Below are 23,818 nucleotides of genomic sequence, written 5' to 3' on the forward strand. Positions count from 1 at the left end.
AACTAGGATGGCCACCATCCATTTTCTCAAAATTTTAGTAATATGTAGACTTGTCATACACAGACTTGGTTATTTACAGCCACAAAGCAAAGGAAAATAGTGTATATACACAATGTCACATCACTGCAGTCAAGTCAGGTAAACTTGCATCCCTCAAGTCAGATAAACCCACTGTAACAAAGATACATGCAGACAAGTGGCTGTGTGCAAAACATTCAGCAAGTTACATCCCTAACACCTTCCTTGAGCAGTGGCTCCTGCACAATATGACAGGAAACTTGTTTACCAATCACACTGTCAAAATGAAGAAAATTAACCAGTTGAAAGTAAACACAACACATAGATAATACATCACATTTGGTTACTGCAAAATACTTTACATTCCATCAACCACTTTAAAGTCCAAGGGACACGCTTTCAAAATTAATGAAACTTTAAACAAGAAAGGATGAAGAAATACTGTGAAACTATATACTTACAGAACTCTACAGCTTATATTACTCATTGATTAAAGTTGCACCTACATGGTAAATAAAACAGAAAAAAAAATTTAAATCCGTTTCTTAACTATTTACAAAACACCTGTGCCATAAGCTTTAACAATGATTACAGACACATACTGAAATGCTCCAAACCACCTTCTTGCAAGTCAAAACATTTTGAGAGTAAAAAAAATGGTATAAAATGAAAACAAACAAAATTATGTACTCACTACAACATTCCATCTGTGTTGTCTATTTTCATTCCTCCTCAACCTATGGGTTCGGATCCAACTTTGCCATTAAAATAGCTTGTGGTAACCAAAAAAACTCTCAAGCTTTCCCTTACCCATAATGCACCCTTCCTAAGTACCTCAGATCTTGTTTGCTAACAGAAGTAAAAGAAAATGTCAGAAGTACTCAGACTATATCTGGAGTTTAATACAAATGAAGTGCCCATTTAAGACTACTTGCTCATCTAGGAGTTCAAAGGTAGGGGGGGCTGGTGTGTGGGGAGTTTAAGAATGAAAATGGACAACACAGATGGAACATTATGGTGAGTACTACCTTCAACCTATGGGACAGAGCCCCCAGCTAACTTAGACCCTGGGTGGACTCAAGGAAGGATGTTCCTCAGCACCACTGAACCGGATGGTGCTCTAACCCTGGAGACCAGATCCAATTTGTAATGAGTAACAGAGGTATGAGGAGTAGCCCAAGTCGCTGCTGCACAAAGATCATCAAAACAGGCTCTAGTTTTGAAAACAGATGAAGTTACCATTGCTCTAGTAGAATGGGCTTGTAAAGATTTTGGCAAGGACATGCCCAAATGAGCATAAATTAAAGTAATACAACAAGTAAGCCATCTGAACTAGGTTACTTTGGTGATTGGTTTACTCAATTAAACATCTGAGAAGGAAACAATTGATCAGATTTCCTGAAATAGTACAACTGTGTACACTTACCATAAATGTAGATTTCCTGAAATAGTACAGTTGTGTACACTTACCATAAATGTAGATGTTCTAGTGTATTCACTGTTGCAGTCATCACATTTGGGTTATCTGCCTGCAGGTAGCCCTCAGCAGGCCTGAATACCAGTGTCTTTGGATTTCTGCGTCGGATGCTGTCGCTTCTTCCATGACATCAGGTCATTAGGGGTATAAAACATGCAGCCGACGTCATTACATCAGTTTTTCTTTCCCCAGATGTCAGGTGCCCCCACAATAGGAAGCAATTATATGGTGTGGAACACCCCCAGCAAAAAGCAAATATACTTAGTATAACATATGCCAAACCAAAAGGAAAGGAGAAAGCAATGACAATCAGGAGGCTGGAGGGAGGGAAACCAGGACTGCAACAGTGAATACACTGGAACATCTACATTTATGGTAAGTGTAAACAATTGTACTAAGTTCTTTGCATTTTACTGTTGCAGTCATCACATTTGGGTTGATTCCCAAAACTAAGGAGGGGTGGAGGTAGATTAAGAAGCATTAGGGCTGGCAATAAGGCCCTGTAAGACTGTTGTGGCAAATCCAGCCCTGGATTTAGAAAAAAAATGGCGAAAGTGTGTACAGAGCTCCAGGTTGCAGCTTCCAGGATGTCCCTGGTAGGGACTCCTCTGAGAAATGCAGTAGGAGGTAGATGTAGCCCTAGTGGAATGAGTTCTTATCCCCTGTGGGGAAGGTTTTCCATGGTGCTTGTAGCAGAAATGGATGCAGTGTGCTATCCATTTGGAAATGGCTTGCTTTGAAATGGCCTTCCCCTCTGCCACTGCAGCAAAGCTGACTAGCAGCTGGTCAGATTTTCTGAGAGGCTTAGTCCTGTCGAAATATCTAAGCTGTCTGTGCATATCCAGAGAATGCAGTATCATTTCCCCTTTATTCTGAGGATTAGGGAAAAAAGTAGGCAAATGAATGGACTGGTTTAAAGGCACACTAGACACCACCTTGGGCATAAAAGATAGGTTATAGTCCGGAGGGACACCCTGTCCGTATGGAAGATAATCAAGGGTTCCACTGCCATAAGGGCCTGCAGTTCAGACACTCTTCTTGCTGAAGTGATGGCTAGAAGTAAAGCTGCTTTCCAAGAGAGGAATTTCAACTCTACTGTAGCAGCTGGTTCAAAGGGGGGAAAGAATATGTTTTTCCAATATAAATTTAAGGTCCCAGGCTGGAGTGGGAGCTCTCCCTGGGGGGGGGGGGGGTCTTACATTTTTGGCCCCTCTAAGGAACTGCTTTACCAGTGGATGACAGAATAAGAGTGGCTCAGTACTATAGTGAGCCGAGATGGCTAAGGCATGAATCTTAAAGGAGGAGAAGGATAGGCTCTTGTGGAGCATTTCTGTTAAGTAATCTAGTATATGAGGTAAGCTGGGCACCGCTGTGCCTATCCCCTGAGACTGACTTCAGGAACAGTATCTTTTCCACTTTTCTGAAGAGGACTTTAGTACTAGGCCTCCTTGACTCAAGAATGACATCCAGCAACTGCTTACTGAGGGCTGTTAGAGGTGAGCTCAGGGGATTAGCCAGGCTGCAAGGTTCAGGGTCTGAAGCTGAGGGTGCAGAATCTGGCCTGTCTGCTGGGACAGCAGGGAAGGAGTCTGAGGCAGGTGCCATGGTTGTAGCGCTATCAGACTATGTAAAAGAGGGCACCAGTGCTGGCATGGCCAGTCTGGTGCAATCAGGAATGTCCTTGGCTTGTCCTGTTTGATCTTTATTAAAACCTTCGAGAGGAGAGGCAGAGGGGAAAGGCATAGACTGAAAGGCTTTCTCAGGTAACGGACAAGGAATCCACTTTCCAAGCTTGACTGTGGGTAGTGCTGGTGCAGTATTTGTTCAACTGATAGTTCTGAGGGGAAGCAAACAGGTCCACCCTCTGGTGTCCCCCCATCTGTTCCCCAAAAGCTTGAATATTTTGGGTTCCACTTTCCATTCGTGTGGGTCCATTAGTGAAAGAGTCCCTTGTGGTTGCAGGCCTCCGTCCACCAAAGGAACTCTGCCCTTAGACAAGGAATGATTGGAATTGTTTCCAGGTCCTGAGAATGTTGACACCATAGACTTTTTAGATACCACTGACGTTTGCTCATATGCATTCTTGCATATGGAATTAACAGAATGCAAGAGGCCATGAACCCCAGAGCTTGCAGTACTTTCCTTGCAGATAGCTAGGTTTTTGTGGTCAGTTGTTTTAAGTAGGTTGTCAAATAAATTTCTCTCTCAAGTGAGGAATGCCATCTGGGAATTTGTGTTCATGCTTGCTCCCAGGAATGCAATCTGTTGGCAGGGTACTAGGTGTGATTTCTTTTCGCTGATGGTGTACTCCAGTGAAGTCAGAAGTCTCTTTGCAAATGCCAGGTGCTGTAATAGCAAGTCCTGACTTTCCACTTGAATCAGGCAATTGTCCAAGTATGGGTAAATCTGAATACTTCTCTGCCTGCAAAATGCAATGGCTGGAGCTAGGCACTTTGTGTATACCCTGGGTGCAGTAGATAAGCCAAAGGGAAGTGCAGAGAACTGATAATGCATAGAGCCTGCCCTGAAGCATAGGTATTTCCTGCAAGATTCCCTTATGGGGATGTGCAGGTAAGCTTCTTTTAAGTCTAGGGCTGCCAGACAAGAATCCTTGGCTAGCATAGGAAGCAACTGTTGGAGAGTTAGCATTTTGAATTTTGGAACCACCAAAAAAGTGTTGAGAATAGACAGATCTTGAGAATCAGAAACAGTCTTGAATAAAAGCCTTGTCCCCTTTGATCTTCTGGGACAGGTTGAATAGCCTTGATGCTGAGGAGAGAAAGTACTTGAATTTGGGCCTCCGCCCACTGGTTTGGGGGGAGGTCTGGCCATCCACTTAGGGATGGGAGTGAGTGAAAGTGGAACCTGTATCCCAGGGAAACTGTTTAAAACCCATTTGTCCTGGGTAATGAGTTCCCAGTTTTTTTGCATGCAGGGTGAGTTTTCCTTATAAAGGTGCAAGTAGTTGAGCATGGCTTGGAGGAGTTGAGGATAAGTCATTGTGCAATTTTACCATAGGGGGGTGGCTTACTACTATTTGGACTTGGGAGCACCCCACTGCTTAGATCTGTGCATAACCTGAGACTGAAGTCTTGGTGGTCTGCTGCCCCTGGGTTTGGACTGAGAAGGTCTGGAAGGGACTGGAAAGGACAAGTTCTTTGAAAGCCAATGCCTACTGAATCTAGGTGGCTGTATTTGTAAGAAATCTTTAACAGTTTGCACAGATTTAGCTTTTTCCTCCATCCTTTTGAGGACTTCTGCTTTATTGCCAAACAGGCGCTCTTGGTTTAAGGGTGCATCCAGTAATTTTGCTTTTACATGATCTGGCAAGTTTTGTTCCTTAAACCAAGCATGCCTTCTAAGTACAGACCCAGTGACAGCAGCCCTGCAAGACGCTTCTAAAGCATCAAAACCACACTGCAAAGTATTGTTTACAAACTTGGTCAGCAGAATGCATCAACTCTTGTAAATCTTTCTGTTCTGCACAGTCAGGAATCAACATCATTTTCTGTTTAATTAGTCCCATAATATGCTGCTACTTTAACATACGAAACTGGCAATTTAAAGCCCTAATGGCCAAAGTAGCAGAGCTGTATACCTTCTTACCCCATCTGTGTAAAGCCCTGGAATCCCTGTCAGAAGGGGTAGGATTTTTGGCAGTAGTAGCCTTAATGGCCTTTGGTCCTTGGGAAATGGTCTCTGGATCTGCAGTAGGATTCTTGAAAATGAATTTGAGAGAGTCAGGTAATCTACAGTACCTGTCAGGTTTCCTGGGACTGGAGGCAAAGTATCCGTGTTAAGGCTGGATTCCAAGAAAACATCATCTACAATTTCCAGAAGAGGAGAGATAGCTAGAGGCCTGTGCTGAGGCAGGTATAAAAATTCCCCGAGTCTCTTTTTGGACTGAGAATAGTCCTGGCTTTCCCAGAGGAAATGCTCCCTAAGGGCATGCAAAGTTTCACCAAAAGAAAGATTGTCTGGATGGGAAGCAAAGGGAATGGAATCCTCTGCATCAGAATCCTCATAGGTAGAAAAGTGTATGTCCTGGTAGTCAGAAGGAACAGAGATATTCCTGATCAGAAGAATCCGAAGGAAAATCAGTTCTAGGTCTGTTAAGAGGGGGAAGGGCTGGCTTCCGCTAATTAAGGTAATCAGGTCTTCAGCCATTCTAATCATTTGTTTTTGATGCATCTGGGCCTGAGAATGCGCTTTGGTCGGTTTCCTAGGCGTAGTGCGAGCTTTAGGCCAGAGGAATTCAGTATTTTTGGCTTGAAATGAAGTCGTCGGTTTAGTAGGGAAATCGGTAGGCCTGAATACACCCTCAGAAGCTGGTGCCTGCACAGCGGCTCCGGACCCATCCAAGGTAGAGACATCCGCAGGTTCCATAGCTGAAGCATCTCGTGGCATACTGGACTCCGAATGGGTCCCAGTAGAGGCCTGCGAATCTGCAGAAGCGGGCATCAGGGGCTGCGAAAGCGCCTCACTGAGTACCGGTGGACTGGTGACTAGCTTAATGGTAGCATCGGCAGTTTTGGATCTATGCGGTCTGTCTCTGTCTTTATCCTTACTTTTTTTGGAAGATAGGTAGTCGGACGGCTTAACGAAGCCATTTCGGAGTACAGAGATCGAGAGCGAAAGTATTTATCTACAAAAATAGCCTGACGATGAATAGTATGGGCATTGAACAAAGCACAAAACTGACAGCAAGGGACGTCGTGGTCTGGATCTAAACAGGTGACGCATTAAGAATGAAAATCTCTTGAGGTATTTGCTTTCCACAGGCAAGACAATTATTTTTTTCTGACATAGGTTAGAGCAAGAAAAAAGGATCCCCAGCAGGGTACTTCTCTTTTAGAAGACTTCAGGTCTGAAACTCCGGAACGAAAATTTCAGAAGTCGGCCGACCGGCACTTGCGAACTGTTTCGGCTTCGGGCACCACACGGCAAGAAAAACTGATGTAATGACGTCGGCTGCATGTTTTATACCCCTGACGACTTGACGTCATAGAAGAATCAACAGCATCCGACGCAGAAATCCCAAGACTCTGGTATTCAGGCCACCTGAGGGCTACCTGCAGGCAGACAGCCCAAATGTGATGACTGCAACAGTGAAACACGAACATCTTTAGATCTATGAAGGTAAAAATGCAACTGTCTGTGAACATCTAATAAATGTAGCAAGTATTCACCTTTGTTCTCATATTTTGGAAAAAAGTACTGGTAAATTGATGGACTGATTGATATTTGTGTCTGACACCACCTTTCGTAGAAAGTATGGATTAGTACGGAGAAAAGAAAATGTAGCGAACCAAATTCACCAAACTCCAGAAAAAAGGAGGCGGAAGACTCGACTGCAAAACCACCTCAGCTTTTAATGTAAGGATGACAATCCACACAACACAAACACGAACACGAATAAAATATAGCTGATCCCAAAATCATGAACGCCTTCCTAATACATGCGTTTTCGTCCAAATGGACTTCATCAGATAACACTTTAAACTAAACCATACATCTTTTATATCCATTTAAGAAAGTGTTAACCAATCAATTGTCAATGTGCTTTTAAAATCATCAAATAAGCCTCAGACCTAATTAATAATTCATTATGTTGCTCTCGTTTTGATAATTCACTGACAATTCATGTAAACTTCATAAAAAATTATCATTAAAAAATTGTTAAAAACTGTTCCTTCATATTTAGATAATCTACATAAATATTCTAATACATAAATAAATGAATAAATAAGTTAAAAACATGTTTGTTAAAAACAGTTTTTACATACAGAGGAGATTTACCATTACTTCACATTTATATTAACTCTGGTGCCATCTGCTGTCGACTTTTTGTAAACACTTTATATTTTGTATGTTGTGTTTTATACCTTAGCAGATCTCATTTTTAATAAGGGCAAAATAGATATATATTCATTTAAACCAGGTGATTTGTTTGCTTCCAAATTCACCTGCCACCACAGTTCCCTGTAGGCTATAATCTCTTCCCAGAGACCCCCTCTAATGTCCCATTTTACTTGGTCTAGGACAAAAAATTGAAATTTTGCGTCAGAACAAGTCTTAAAGTGCCTAAATAGTGCGTTTGTTTCCTTTTCCTTTTTCACTTCATACATATGCTCATATATACGTCGCTTCAGGGTTCTTTCAGTCTTTCCAACGTAAAATGAAGGACATTTTGTACAAACTGCCAAATATACTAAACCTCTGGATTCGCAGTTGTAGTACCCTTTACTGTTCACCCATTTTTCTCTACTTTCTATGAATAGTTTTTCTTTATTAATTAGGTACTCACATTGTTTACATTTTCCACATCTGAAAGTTCCCTTTTTATTTCTTGCTCCATTTAACCTTTCCATACTGTTCCTGTTTTTTTCCAAAATTCCTTTGATGCTTATAGTGTTCCTAAAAACTACCTTAGGGGGATATTCAGGTAACCCTTCCAAGTCAGTTAAAGCCCTGAACCTATCCCATTCCCTCTGAAACACAGTTTTTATGTTTTTATTTAATAAATTATATTCAAGGACAAGCGACTGTTGAAAATTGTCTTCTTGTTTCACTTCCCTATTTATTTCATCTCTTATACCTAAAATTGGACAAAATCTGTCCTTTCTTCCTTTTTCTACTTCATCTCTTAAATTCTTTACAAATTCTGCTGGGTACTCTCGGTCTAAAAACATTTTTTCTAATAAATCACATTCCTTTCTAAATTTATCGTCCTTACTTGTCATTCTGGACCCTCTTACAAATTGTCCTTTCACTAGATTTTTCTTAGTATATAAAGGATGGGCACTATTAAAATGCAAAAATGAATTTACATATGTGGGCTTTCTATAAATACTTGTTTCAAAACTGTTGTTTTCCAAAGTTATTTCCACATCTAAATATTGAATGTTTTTGAATGAATAATTATAAGTGAACTGTAGGAAATCTGTAGTCTGTCCTATATATTTAATAAAATCATTTAATTTGTCTATGCCACCTATCCAAAAAATTAGAATGTCGTCTAGAAACCTTTTATATAGGGTCCAATTTTCGACGTAGGATGATTTTAGCAAGTATTGTTCCTCCCAGTTAGCAAGAACTATATTAGCAAAGGTGGGTGCACAGGCTGCCCCCATTGCTACTCCTTGTAGCTGTTGAAAAAATTCCCCTTTAAAAGTGAGAAAATTATTTTTCAACACTAAATCCATTAAGCCCGTGCACACCACCTTTTCTTCTTGTGTCAATTTCTTATTTTTAAAAATTTCTTCCTCAAACATTAACATTCCTGCCCTATATGGGATAGACCCAAATAAATCGATTATGTCTATAGTTACTAAGATTAAATCTTCATGGTATATATCATCATTCAAACATCTCAACAGGTCCCATGAGTCCTTCAAAATTACTTCCTTCTCTAGCCATACATGTTTTGCTTTAAAATCCACGTTTTTGGCTAGAGTATTAGTTTTCGACCCACCCGCTGAGACTATAGGTCTCAGAGGTGGGTCCAAACTATTCTTGTGAATTTTCGGAATGCCGAATATCACAGGCACCTTTGGCTTGTCCACTCTCAAAAATTCTAAGGTTTTGACGTTAATGAGATTTTCATACATCATACTTTCCAAGATGTTGTCAATTTTCTTATAAGCCGTGTAAATTTCATTCCTAGATACGACTCCATACTTAACTTCATCTCTTAGTATTGCATTCATCTTCCCTTCGTATACCATAACATCCATCACAACTATCCCCCCACCCTTATCGGGCTTCATCACCCTAATGTCTTTGTTAGTTTTTAATTCCTCTAACATATGGTATTCATTTGGGTATAAGTTGTGGTGGGTCCCATGGTACTTCATAGTTTTCTCCTTCTTTCTAATTTCTTTTTCCATAATATTTTCAAAATTCTTTAACTGTATATGTATAGGTGGATTAAATACAGATTTTTTTATTAATTGTTTCCCATGTTTCGCCCTATCTATTACATTTAAATTCATACCTTCTTTGTGAAATAACAACTCTAAATTCATTTTTCTAAGAAAAAGTTTCATATCAATTAATGTTTGGGTAGAATTTCCTTTTGTGAACGGTATAAACTTAAAACCTTTTTCAAGCAACCTAAAGTGGTTGAATTCCAACTCTAACTTGCTAAAATTGTAAATTGTGAATCCATCAGAGGTATACCTACTACCATTTACTTCGATATTTTTACCCATCACCTTTCCTTGTAAAATATCTTTTAAACCTGATGTTCCTGTATCAATACTTTCATCCTTTTCTATATGTTTACTAGTTGTTTTCTGTATAATTTTGCTAATGGGACTGGGGGTCTCTCCAGTAATTTTCCGTGAAGACCCAGAGGAAGTGAGATCTAAGGACTTCTCAACAAAAGTCAAGCACAGCAAAGCCGTGCTTCCACAGGTACTGTAAAATCAAACAAACCGATTGATTTAAATGACTGGCTAAAGAAGCAGTATACCTTTAAAGTAAATGAAAATGCCCCTTTGGGTGGGGTGAATACAGACTCATAGTAAAAAGGTTGACAATATGTATAATTTAATGCATAAGTACAAAACTATAGTGATAGAAAATGCATATCTAACTGAATGCTTGAGAAGGGATATTGTACCTAAAGGTCTTAGGACCTGGAAATATCCGAACAATGTACAAATTGGATCTTGTTTCCATAAGGAACTATTAGTGGTGTTTAATAAATGTAGTTTGGAAATTGTTAAGCTTATTATTAAAGAAAATGAAAGAAATTTGGCAAGCCTCCAAGTTCAGATAGATGCTCTCGATGGTTTGATTAAAGATGACTTAATTTTTAAAATAAGTACAGAAAGAAAGAAATATTATGAAATTCAGGAAGATGTTGAAGAAAAATGTAATGTCTTAATAAACAGAAAGATGGACAAATTAAAGAGGGACATACATGAGTATGAAAACCAGACTAGTTACCCTAAACCTTCCTTTTATAGGAACAAATATCAATACAACAGTATTGATAACAAGAAGAGAATAGGAAAACCTAAAGAAAACGATGAAGGTTTTATGTGGGCTGAAAATGAATATGAAATGGATTTCCCACCCCTTGGTGAGCCTAGAGGAGAAAAAAGGTTGGAAAATAGGTGGAATGAAAATTTTCATCAATGGGGGGGGGGAGACACATGTAAATGAGACCCCCAGTCCCATTAGCAACATTATACAGAAAACAACTAGTAAACATATAGAAAAGGATGAAAGTATTGATACAGGAACATCAGGTTTAAAAGATATTTTACAAGGAAAGGTGATGGGTAAAAATATCTAAGTAAATGGTAGTAGGTATACCTCTGATGGATTCACAATTTACAATTTTAGCAAGTTAGAGTTGGAATTCAACCACTTTAGGTTGCTTGAAAAAGGTTTTAAGTTTATACCGTTCACAAAAGGAAATTCTACCCAAACATTAATTGATATGAAACTTTTTCTTAGAAAAATGAATTTAGAGTTATTATTTCACAAAGAAGGTATGAATTTAAATGTAATAGATAGGGCGAAACATGGGAAACAATTAATAAAAAAATCTGTATTTAATCCACCTACACATATACAGTTAAAGAATTTTGAAAATATTATGGAAAAAGAAATTAGAAAGAAGGAGAAAACTATGAAGTACCATGGGACCCACCACAACTTATACCCAAATGAATACCATATGTTAGAGGAATTAAAAACTAACAAAGACATTAGGGTGATGAAGCCCGATAAGGGTGGGGGGATAGTTGTGATGGATGTTATGGTATACGAAGGGAAGATGAATGCAATACTAAGAGATGAAGTTAAGTATGGAGTCGTGTCTAGGAATGAAATTTACACGGCTTATAAGAAAATTGACAACATCTTGGAAAGTATGATGTATGAAAATCTCATTAACGTCAAAACCTTAGAATTTTTGAGAGTGGACAAGCCAAAGGTGCCTGTGATATTCGGCATTCCGAAAATTCACAAGAATAGTTTGGACCCACCTCTGAGACCTATAGTCTCAGCGGGTGGGTCGAAAACTAATACTCTAGCCAAATACGTGGATTTTAAAGCAAAACATGTATGGCTAGAGAAGGAAGTAATTTTGAAGGACTCATGGGACCTGTTGAGATGTTTGAATGATGATATATACCATGAAGATTTAATCTTAGTAACTATAGACAATCGATTTATTTGGGTCTATCCCATATAGGGCAGGAATGTTAATGTTTGAGGAAGAAATTTTTAAAAATAAGAAATTGACACAAGAAGAAAAGGTGGTGTGCACGGGCTTAATGGATTTAGTGTTGAAAATAATTTTCTCACTTTTAAAGGGAATTTTTTCAACAGCTACAAGGAGTAGCAATGGGGGCAGCCTGTGCACCCACCTTTGCTAATATAGTTCTTGCTAACTGGGAGGAACAATACTTGCTAAAATCATCCTACGTCGAAAATTGGACCCTATATAAAAGGTTTCTAGACGACATTCTAATTTTTTGGATAGGTGGCATAGACAAATTAAATGATTTTATTAAACATATAGGACAGACTACAGATTTCCTACAGTTCACTTATAATTATTCATTCAAAAACATTCAATATTTAGATGTGGAAATAACTTTGGAAAACAACAGTTTTGAAACAAGTATTTATAGAAAGCCCACATATGTAATTTCATTTTTGCATTTTAATAGTGCCCATCCTTTATATACTAAGAAAAATCTAGTGAAAGGACAATTTGTAAGAGGGTCCAGAATGACAAGTAAGGACGATAAATTTAGAAAGGAATGTGATTTATTAGAAAAAATGTTTTTAGACCGAGAGTACCCAGTAGAATTTGTAAAGAATTTAAGAGATGAAGTAGAAAAAGGAAGAAAGGACAGATTTTGTCCAATTTTAGGTATAAGAGATGAAATAAATAGGGAAGTGAAACAAGAAGAAAATTTTCAACAGTCGCTTGTCCTTGAATATAATTTATTAAATAAAAACATAAAAACTGTGTTTCAGAGGGAATGGGATAGGTTCAGGGCTTTAACTGACTTGGAAGGGTTACCTGAATATCCCCCTAAGGTAGTTTTTAGGAACACTATAAGCATCAAAGGAATTTTGGAAAAAAACAGGAACAGTATGGAAAGGTTAAATGGAGCAAGAAATAAAAAGGGAACTTTCAGATGTGGAAAATGTAAACAATGTGAGTACCTAATTAATAAAGAAAAACTATTCATAGAAAGTAGAGAAAAATGGGTGAACAGTAAAGGGTACTACAACTGCGAATCTAGAGGTTTAGTATATTTGGCAGTTTGTACAAAATGTCCTTCATTTTACGTTGGAAAGACTGAAAGAACACTGAAGCGACGTATATATGAGCATATGTATGAAGTGAAAAAGGAAAAGGAAACAAACGCACTATTTAGGCACTTTAAGACTTGTTCCGAAGCAAAATTTCAATTTTTTGTCCTAGACCAAGTAAAATGGGACATCAGAGGGGGTCTCTGGGAAGAGATTATAGCCTACAGGGAACTGTGGTGGCAGGTGAATTTGGAAGCAAACAAATCACCTGGTTTAAATGAATATATATCTATTTTGCCCTTATTAAAAATGAGATCTGCTAAGGTATAAAACACAACATACAAAATATAAAGTGTGTTTACAAAAAGTCGACAGCAGATGGCACCAGAGTTAATATAAATGTGAAGTAATGGTAAATCTCCTCTGTATGTAAAAACTGTTTTTAACAAACATGTTTTTAACTTATTTATTCATTTATTTATGTATTAGAATATTTATATAGATTATCTAAATATGAAGGAACAGTTTTTAACAATTTTTTAATGATAATTTTTTATGAAGTTTACATGAATTGTAAGTGAATTATCAAAACGAGAGCAACATAATGAATTATTAATTAGGTCTGAGGCTTATTTGATGATTTTAAAAGCACATTGACAATTGATTGGTTAACACTTTCTTAAATGGATATAAAAGATGTATGGTTTAGTTTAAAGTGTTATCTGATGAAGTCCATTTGGACGAAAACGCATGTATTAGGAAGGCGTTCATGATTTTGGGATCAGCTATATTTTATTCGTGTTCGTGTTTGTGTTGTGTGGATTGTCATCCTTACATTAAAAGCTGAGGTGGTTTTGCTGTTGTGTCTTCCGCCTCCTTTTTTCTGGAGATTAGTACGGAGAGATACTCTGTCTTTGTGAAAAATCAATTATGGTGGTTTGGAAGAGCAGGCATGAATTTCCAAAATTCTTCTTGCACAAGTTAGGTCTGTTAAGATCATCATCTTCCAAGAAAGAAACCTGTGATCGCATTTAGCTGCTGGTTCAAAAGGGGTGCATAATAGCCTGTAGCACCAAATTTAGGTCCCAAGGGTGACTAGAGTCTTTATATGGGGGATTTAAAAGGAGAGTTCCTCTCAAAAATGCTTTGCAGAAACAACTGAAGAACCTTGGAAACCAATGTGAAAATTGGATACTGCTGCCAACTGGACTGTCAAAGAATACCCTTTACTGAAAAGCTGGGCTAAAAAATCAAGAATATCGTGAATCGGAGCAGAGAAGGGTGCAATGCTTGTTTGTAATGCCCAGTGAACAAAGTTTTCCATTTACTGGAATATAGCTTACGTGTATGACTGTTTATGAGTAGACAGGAGTATATCGGGCTGCAGAAGACAGCATAGGTTGTCTGGCTATTAACGGAATTGGAGAAGTCAGGCCATCAGCCAGAGATTGGGTATGTCTGGGTGAATCATGACCAATGTGCGACACAGGAGGTCTGGAGTTGGATTCAGAATCCATGGTTGGCGAAGTGAGGCCAGAGGAAGGGGAACCAAATCTGTCAAGGCTAATATGGTTCAATGAATATTACTTTGCTCTTCAACCCGGCCCCTTCTGTAGACAGTTCAGGATTAATGGAGTTGGGGGGGGGGGCATGAAGGAGAATGAGGGGGGCAACTGTGAAGAACAGCACTGACTCCCCACTTGGGGGGATCAAAGCGAAGTAGTTGCTGCACTTGTTTAGGGGAGAGATGAAAGGCTGACCCCAATGACGGAATATCATTTCCCTCACATTCTGATTGAAGGATCATTTGTGGGGTAAAAGAATGCACCTGCTCAGCTTGTCTGCTAAAACACTGGGTTTCCACGGAATATGCGTTGCTATGAGAAAACAGTTGGATAAGATCGCTCATTGCCACACACAGAGCTTCTCTACACAAGGGGTAGGATCTGGTTCCTCCTCATTTGTTGATATACCAGACTACTGACATGGTGGCTGAGTGGACTGCAATCACTCCATAGGGAAGAGCATCTCGGAAAGCCTGTAATGCTAAAATCACTGCTCTCATCTTCTGAATGTCGATATGCAAGTTGGCCACTGTGGGGAACCAAGTGCCTTGCCCAGACCCCCCCCCCCCCCCAGCTAGGAAGAGTCTGTGGTCACTGTGGTCGTGGGCCGGGGAGGAAAAAACGGGCGACCTTGCAGTTTCTGATCCAACTGAATCCAGCAGCCGAGATCTTTTTTGCAAATATTGTGATCTTTTAGTCGACAGGACCACTGTGCAGATAACAGCTACGGCAGAATTCTCATATGAAATGTGGCCAGCGGAATTAACATTATGGCTGCTGCCATGGATCCTAAAGGCTGCATATTATTCTTCTGACTTACAACCTGATCATCTCCATCCCTTGAAGGAGGGAGTGATGCTATTGTCTCTGTGATGAGAATTGCTCCTATAAAGTTTAAACCAAGTGGTTTCTATATAGGATTACTCATAGTTTATAGTTATCTCTACATGGAAACATCTGGAGAACATTGTCTCTTGCCTTTAATAGTTGATGCCTGGTCGGGGCAGAAAAAAGCCAGTCTACATACGGAACACACCTGGAATTCATGCAGTCTCAAGTAAGTTGCCACTACTGCCATACACTCGGTAAACACCCTAGGGGCTGTGATGAGACCTAAGGGCAGTATTCTGAACAGACAGTGACTGGCTCCCAGCCAGAAGCTTAAGTACCTACTGGATCATTTGCTCATTTTTATGTCATAATATGCATCCTGAAGGTCTAGAGAGCACATCCAGTCATCCTTTTCCAGAAATTGAAGAATGGATGGAACAGTAATAACCTGGAACTGGTTTTGAACTGATTTGTTCCACGTTGCAGAGATCCAAGATTTGTCTCCAGTCCCCGGTTTTCTTTGGCACTAAAAAGAATCTTAAGTTCCAGATCCTTTCTGGTCTAGGGGGACCTTCCTTGGACGATTCATTTTTCTAGCAGCTTTTGCACCTGGATAGCAGTTTATTCTCTCTGACTGGGTGGAACATTGGGGATATTTTTTTTGCACTGGGGAGGAGGAGAAAGGGAAAGGGGTATAATATATCCTTTGGAAATGATCCTCTGCACCCAAGTATCTAATTTTATTTCCGGCCAGGCTCTCCGCTGCAAGGACAGTAGACCCCAGATTGCCTCCAGAGTAGGGCAAATGGGCCTCCATTCAGGAGTGCTAGAAGGGCGTGCCAAAAAATCAATCTCTGGACCCTTGGTTCTGTGGGCCTACACTGCCAAAGTACATCTACCGTTCAAGTTCCGCCTTCTGCCACTGGGGGAAACTACTTCCACGCATGTCTTGAAAAGAATCCTTGGGATTTTTCTGGACCTCATTTTTCCAGTTTCGCTGATGCCAAAAGAAGAATCTCTGCAGACTGCAGATAAGGTCTTCCCATCTTTCTCAAACCTGGACAATGTGACTAACATGCTGTCAAATGGAGCACTGACTAACGTAGACTTAAAAGGCTCCACAAAGTTGCACAAGTGCATCAAGGCTTGCCTCCTGATGGCAATGCCTGAACCCGCTGCTCTACCTGTTCCTTCAGCTACATGTGAAATGAATCTCATGGAAAAGTTAGAAACAGACTGGAGGGGTGCCAACTGGGACACGGATCCTAAGAAGGTATCAAAGCTCTTTAACCACATCCCATTGAATACTAGTGATGTGTGCCAGGTAGTTCAGGGACCATAATGAGAAGGTTGCTGAAGCACAGACACTTCCCAAATCTATCCATCTCCCAAGATCCTTGTTTGGGGGATGGATAGAGGAACTTTCCTCGGGTCTACATTATGTTGCTGAAACGGCAAAACAGGATTATTCAACAAATCACTGAAGCCTCCACGATGAATAAGCAGCAAAGGATTTTATTTTTAGAATAAAACAAGCGCTTTCACGCACCTAACAAGTGCGCTTCATCAGGTTACAAAATTTAAGAATAGATATTCATCTTATATAGTGTAGCATACACCCTAATTAACCGCATTTTTGGCGGCTAAAAATAATTAAACAATTAGAAAATACTTAATTCCATTTGTACTTAAAGCCGTAGCTCATCTGGGAATTACGCTTAGAAACTGGTACAACTTCTTTAAGGCTTACCACTACTACAGTAAGATAATCTAAAAGTATATTAAAATGTATAGATGTACACAGTGCACTCCTTCAATTTATCAAAAAACCATACCTATATAAATAGTTCAATGAACATTGGTATATACTTCTTCCTATCTAAAAAAAATCTAAATATTTATTTTAAATAAATATAATATATTGCGTTTGTATTTCTTAAAACTAAATAATACATTACTAATATATATTAATTTATATTAATGCATAATTGTATGTATCATACAACATATCAAATTTCATCAAAGCATACCTAAAAAATATAAGATATATATGATCAATTTAGAAAAACAGATGTAAATAGACCAATCAAGTAAAAAATGATGACAAACAAAAAAGAAAGGGTGAATAAAAAGAAAATAGTGTGGAAGGATTTATATAGTTATGTCATTGGCACTGTCATATAAATTAAAACAATTAAAAATAATGTGAGGTACACATATATCTACAAGCCCCTATTTTATACACCATCAGCTTGTCGACATAATGTTATAGTTGGTATCTAATCTGATCTATAAGATATAGTCTCTATAGTAGCGCTGGTCTAATGTTTAGAGCTGTATTTAAACCTGGCTCTATGTGCGCCCTGAGCATTAGTATCCATTTCAATTCATAAAGTTCTAAGGTGCCTAATACATTGCCTTCTCTTCTATTAGGATAAAGTATCTGCAAAACCCTGAATTTGAAGGTATGGGATGGAAAAGATTGACAATGCCTGGCTAAAACATTGGTTACATTCATTTTCCGTATGTCATATATGTGGTTGTAGGCTCGATCTCTCAGCCTACGTGTTGTCATACCCACATAATATACATCGCAATTACCACATGTGGCCAGATAAATTATATTTGTGGTATCACATGTGGCATAGAAGTTCGGTGTAAACTTATAGCCAGTTTCTAAATTTTCATATGACTGTTTGTCAGTAATGTATTTGCAGACACAACATTTCTTGCATGGAAATGTTCCTTGCCTAAAATTGGTCCTAATATCCAATGGTGTGTGTAATATTTTTTCTTTACATAATAATCTTTTCAAATTTGGACAATTACTATATCTGAAGATAGGGTATTCACCCACCACATTCTTCAGCTCTGTATTCATATAAAGTAATTTCCAATTTTTACAAATGATCTCTTTTATATATTTAATGTCATTGGTAAATTTGATGTCATACTGCACCTTACCTACGTTTAGTTTACTATAATACCTATGTGGACCTTGCTTATGGCTAGTATTAAAAACCAAGTTATTTCTATCTTTAGGGGCTGTTTGCAAATAATTTGGATAGCCCCTATTTGTAAAACACTTGGTTTGAAAGTTCAAGAGTTGTTCTCTGTCTTTGATGTCACTACACAGTTTGGTTATTCTAGCCATCTGATTATTCACAATGTTAGGAAAAATGTGGCGTGGATGCATACTCTCATAGTGGAGTATGCCATTTTTCCAACAAGGTTTTCTGAATAGCGATGTAGTAAATCTATTCAGATTATTTTTTGTTATAGTTACATCAAGGTAGTTAACCGTGATTGGTGAGGCTTCATATGTAAAACTAAGGAAGGAGGTAGTTGATTCCATATATTCAACGAAATCATGTAAAGATTTCACATTGCCATTCCAAAAAAGTAGAATGTCATCTACAAATCTCCTATAGTAAATGGCATTGGTAATAAAGCTTTCATTATTAAGAATGTAAGTCCTCTCCCATTCATACACTGCTATATTAGCATAGACATTTGCACAGGGGGTGCCCATGGCTACCCCCCATGTTTGTCTATAAATCTAATCTTGATACATAAAGATGTTATTATTAAGTATCAATTCTAATAAAGCACAAATAACAAATTGTTCATTTTGATTAACCATTTTATATTCATTTAGGCAGCTTCTAATAGCCTCAACCCCAAATTCATTAGGTATGCTCGTAAACAGGTTCCTTATATCTAAGGTAACCATTAACGTATCATGATTTACTTTTTCAACCCATGGGGAATTTTCAAGGTCTTCCAACAGTTTAAATGAATTTTTTAGTATTGTGGGTATTTTTTCTATCAACGGGGCTAACTTAAGTTGTACATACTGTGAGGCATTCTCAGTTACCCATGCCTGGCCAGATACTATCGGCCGTACTGGTGGGGGATATATCCCTTTGTGCATTTTGGGTAACCCCTTGATGATGGGAATTAAAGGGGCCCCAATATCCAAATAATCATATAGCTGTTTATCAATGCATCTTGACATTAGAAGATCGTAGAGTACATCTTGAACATTCCTAATAATTAACATGACTTCAGATCTATTTATCATTGAATATGCAGTATCATCACTTAACATCATGTTCATCATGTTATTATAAAGACTGGAATCCATTATTACTACCCCCCCCCCCTTTATCTGCAGGTCTAAATATTACACTTTCATCATTACATAGTAAGTCCAGACTGCGCCTTTGTAACTCATTCATGTTGAAAAATAATTTTTTATGTCTTTTCTCTTTGTAATAGGCATAAAAATCAAATTCACATGCTCGTAAAAAGCACTCAATAGAGCTAGGTAGCGGTGGAGTGAAAGTGCTTTTCCTTTTAAGGGCGGTGGCTTTGAATATGTATTCATTACATTCAGAGTCTTGGAATAAAAGTCTCAAAGCCACTTTCCTAGTAAACTTTCGAAGCATTATTAATGTATCCGAAAGTTCGCTGCCCCGAGAGGGAATGAATGATAACCCCCTGTTAAGTACAGAACATTCAGCTTCAGTTAAATTCCGAGACGAAATATTGAAAAACAAAGTGTTCAATGTTTCTTCTTCCTGTTCTCCCAGTTGTCGCCTGACATCTTGCGCTTCCCCCTTCCCCTGCTGGTGGATCGCATCGGGACTCGTTGTTTGTATGGAAGCGGGGAGTTTAAAATCGATGTCATTTTAGGTGTAGTGTTCAATACACATATACCTTCCTTCGGTCTGGCTCCTGTTGTTACACATTTCAAGCCTTGCTGGTTGCAAGGTAAAGAAGAGGCAGATGAAATGATATCTATTTCTGATTGTGGTGAAGTAGACACGCCACTATTAGATACAGTACTTTCTGAATTATCGGCATTGTTACTACTGTTTGAGCTACTTGCTATGTCATTATTAGCTCCATTAGTCTCTCCGGCTACTACTGCTTCATTATACCTTGGCCATAGAAAAATATTACCAAATTGGAAATCACTGCAGTCTCGTCTCAATTTTTTTAATTTCACTTGCTCCAATTTATTGCTATAGAATGTCACTTGCGATAGCATATTATTTAACTTGGACATGCATTGCTCACTTTTGTATTTTGCAACCATATTTTTATGCTCACCTTCAACTTTATTTATGAGTTCATTCTCCACCGGTTGGAAATAATCAATGAGTAGCCTCAGATAACTGTTGCCAAGGTCCAGGTTTAGTTGTTGCCATCTTCGTAGGAGCTCTGGATGAGCCTCTCCATAGCTCGGCATGCAGAGGACGCGCATGCCTCGCGGAATAACCTTGAAATGCAGGCACGCCTCCAGGTGTTTCCTCTGCCAAATGAGCCTGTGGAGTTTGTAGAGGTTATTCTCCAGGCTCCTAAGTTCTCCATAAAATTCCTGCATGTTCTCATTGTGGGTATTCACCTCTTGTGGAGCATTACCTTGGTTGTCAAAGTTCAACAAGGAATTTTCGCGTTGATGGAATAATGTGTTCCAATTTGTAGCATCGCTAGCAACTTTCGGTGTATAGTCCAACTCTATATTCAGAGTTTCCATCGCGTGTTGGTTAGCCGGGAGCAAAAACAGGAAAATCAGAAATATTAGCACCAAACCCAGCACGACCATCCAAGGCTCCAGCAAACGAAAAGCAGGATTATTCAACAAATCACTGAAGCCTCCACGATGAATAAGCAGCAAAGGATTTTATTTTTAGAATAAAACAAGCGCTTTCACGCACCTAACAAGTGCGCTTCATCAGGTTACAAAATTTAAGAATAGATATTCATCTTATATAGTGTAGCATACACCCTAATTAACCGCATTTTTGGCGGCTAAAAATAATTAAACAATTAGAAAATACTTAATTCCATTTGTACTTAAAGCCGTAGCTCATCTGGGAATTACGCTTAGAAACTGGTACAACCTCCAGAGTAGGGCAAATGGGCCTCCATTCAGGAGTGCTAGAAGGGCCTGCCAAAAAATCAATCTCTGGACCCTTGGTTCTGTGGGCCTACACTGCCAAAGTACATCTACCGTTCAAGTTCCGCCTTCTGCCACTGGGGGAAACTACTTCCACGCATGTCTTGAAAAGAATCCTTGGGATTTTTCTGGACCTCATTTTTCCAGTTTCGCTGATGCCAAAAGAAGAATCTCTGCAGACTGCAGATAAGGTCTTCCCATCTTTCTCAAACCTGGACAATGTGACTAACATGCTGTCAAATGGAGCACTGACTAACGTAGACTTAAAAGGCTCCACAAAGTTGCACAAGTGCATCAAGGCTTGCCTCCTGATGGCAATGCCTGAACCCGCTGCTCTACCTGTTCCTTCAGCTACATGTGAAATGAATCTCATGGAAAAGTTAGAAACAGACTGGAGGGGTGCCAACTGGGACACGGATCCTAAGAAGGTATCAAAGCTCTTTAACCACATCCCATTGAATACTAGTGATGTGTGCCAGGTAGTTCAGGGACCATAATGAGAAGGTTGCTGAAGCACAGACACTTCCCAAATCTATCCATCTCCCAAGATCCTTGTTTGGGGGATGGATAGAGGAACTTTCCTCGGGTCTACATTATGTTGCTGAAACGGCAAAACAGCAAATGCTGTTTCAGCGACACAAACAGCGAAATACCACTAACGTGATTGGCCAGGTCATTGTTTTCCTAGGGAAAATAATTTCTTGGCTGTCACCGTGAAATTGCCCTTTACCCCACTGTAGTGCGGTCTCTGAGTTGGTATATTTAGTTTGGGGGCACAGCCCCCCACATCGGGGGGCCCTACTTCGTAATGATTTAGATGATGTGTTGTGTCTGGTTGGTCTACCAATTTTTTTCCCCTAGGGGGAAAAAAAAAAAAAAAAATCGACCTAGCCATTCATGTTAGTGGTATTTAGCTGTTTGTGTGTTGCTGAAACGGCATTTGCTGTTTTGGCAACATAATATGAACCCAATTTCCTCGGCTAGTTCCTTCTTTGTGGCTGTCGCCACAAACATGTCTACAGGCACACCTTTTGTCCAAAATTGTTTGCCCTCAGGAGTGGTAATTTTGTCTAGGCTCCAGGGAATCGTCTCAATGGTGTCAGGGGCCTTCCATGCCCGCCAAGAGTTCAACTGAATTAGCTCACTGGTGGGTGGGTACCAAAAGCCTCCATGTACACTGACCCCCCTCAGATGAAGGACTTGCTGGGCTTCCAATCACCTCTGTTTTAGAATTTCCAGGATGTCTCCAAAACAGAAATCTTCAGGAGGTGACATTGGGGGGCCTTCACCCTCATCGAAGTCTGTGTCTTCGGTGACTGATTCCTCCGAGGAATCCAAGTGTTTCCTCTTGCACAACTACTTTTTGACCTCCTCAGTGGGATGCTCTGGGGAGGTATCAGAAGAAATGGGAATGCATTGCTGGGAAGCCTGGGGTTTCGGTACTTGCTATCCCTGTGGAAAAAGGTTGAGACTCTGAACACAGACACTGACAGGGTTGGGGGCCGAGGATCAGAAGAGGTAGAAACTGTCTGAGCTGCTGAAGCAAACATGGCTCTCTCCAATACCTCAAAAGCTGACCTCCCCTGAGATGGACAGACTACAGATCTGAGAGGGTGAGGCTCTGGATCCTAGTCCCTCCCTACAAGAAAAATCCTGCCAAGGCAGAAGCCGGAACTGAGCTTTCCCAAGCCAAAGCCCCTAGGTGCAGGGATGGCTCTGAAAACTTCAGGGTCGATCCCAGCACCTCATAGCTGAATAGGTAGCTATGGCTCTGAGAGGTCTCTTGCTCCAGCTGAACCAAAGAACCCAGAGCAAAAGATGGATCCAATGATAAAGTCATCTTCGGTTCCGAAGCAGATGGAACCAAGCAGCTCCGATTCAAGAACACTGAAGTTTTGAAAGAAGTCAGAGGAGGAAGGAACTCCTGACCCGAAGGGGTAGGAGCCGAGGAAACCCCTGGCATACTATGCACCCAGAGAATCTTTCTCACCACTCTTTCTATGTCCCCTTTAGTCAAAATCCTAGAGGAACGGGTAGACATCAGACAGGCAGACTTGGCCTTTCAAGAAATGGAGGACGCACTCTCAATGGGACGAGACCTAGTGAAGGTGAGTATTGGGTCCTTGGTAAAGCAGGCAGGCTTGAAGTCAAATCAATGGGTGTCTGATCTGGTCTTGTCCAAAGTCTGATCCAAAGAAGTGGATGGAGCCACATGTTTATTAGTCCTCACTTTCGGTTACAAGGAGTTTGCAGGATCTGAAAGTTTGGGTCTTAGCTGACAGATCCGATGGAGAAGTCAGAGCTGACAGAAGCCTCTTGAATTTTTCAGAAGTTTTAGATGAAAAGGAAGGGCTAGATGAATTTGATTTGCCCTTTTTTTGTCTTTCAGAAGGGGAAGCTCCAGATAATGCCTCACTAAATGCAGCTGGAAGAAGACCTTTAAGAATCAACTTATTCTTGCGTTCAACCAGAGCTCTATGGTTGAACGGATGGCATTCAGAGCAATCTTCTTGGAGGTGAAGAAGTTCCACACAAGACAAACAAGGTACGAGAGTCTGAATAATTGCTTTTTCACAGACACTTCCCACACTTTTTTGAAGTCAGCTGGCCCTTTATCTGCCACACTGAAAATAAAGGATAAAAAGCTTTTTTTCTTGAGAAAGTAAAAAG

General features: G+C 39.6%; 1 protein-coding gene across 3 annotated transcripts in view; it reads right to left on the reverse strand.

Moving 5' to 3' along the window:
• GTSF1 (gametocyte specific factor 1) overlaps window positions 1-23,818 on the reverse strand; it is a 1,343,308-nt gene that overhangs the window by 79,389 nt on the left and 1,240,101 nt on the right. For all 3 annotated transcript variants that reach the window (XM_044083970.1, XM_044083971.1, XM_044083972.1), the window contains exon 9: window positions 480-520. In XM_044083970.1, the coding sequence (XP_043939905.1) occupies window positions 498-520 (23 nt within the window). In that variant the 3' untranslated portion in view covers window positions 480-497. The remainder of the gene's footprint in view (window positions 1-479; window positions 521-23,818) is intronic.

Source organism: Protopterus annectens, chromosome 9.part0 (genome assembly GCF_019279795.1).
Source record: "Protopterus annectens isolate FY-2018-M chromosome 9.part0, PAN1.0, whole genome shotgun sequence".
Taxonomy (NCBI): domain Eukaryota; kingdom Metazoa; phylum Chordata; order Ceratodontiformes; family Protopteridae; genus Protopterus; species Protopterus annectens.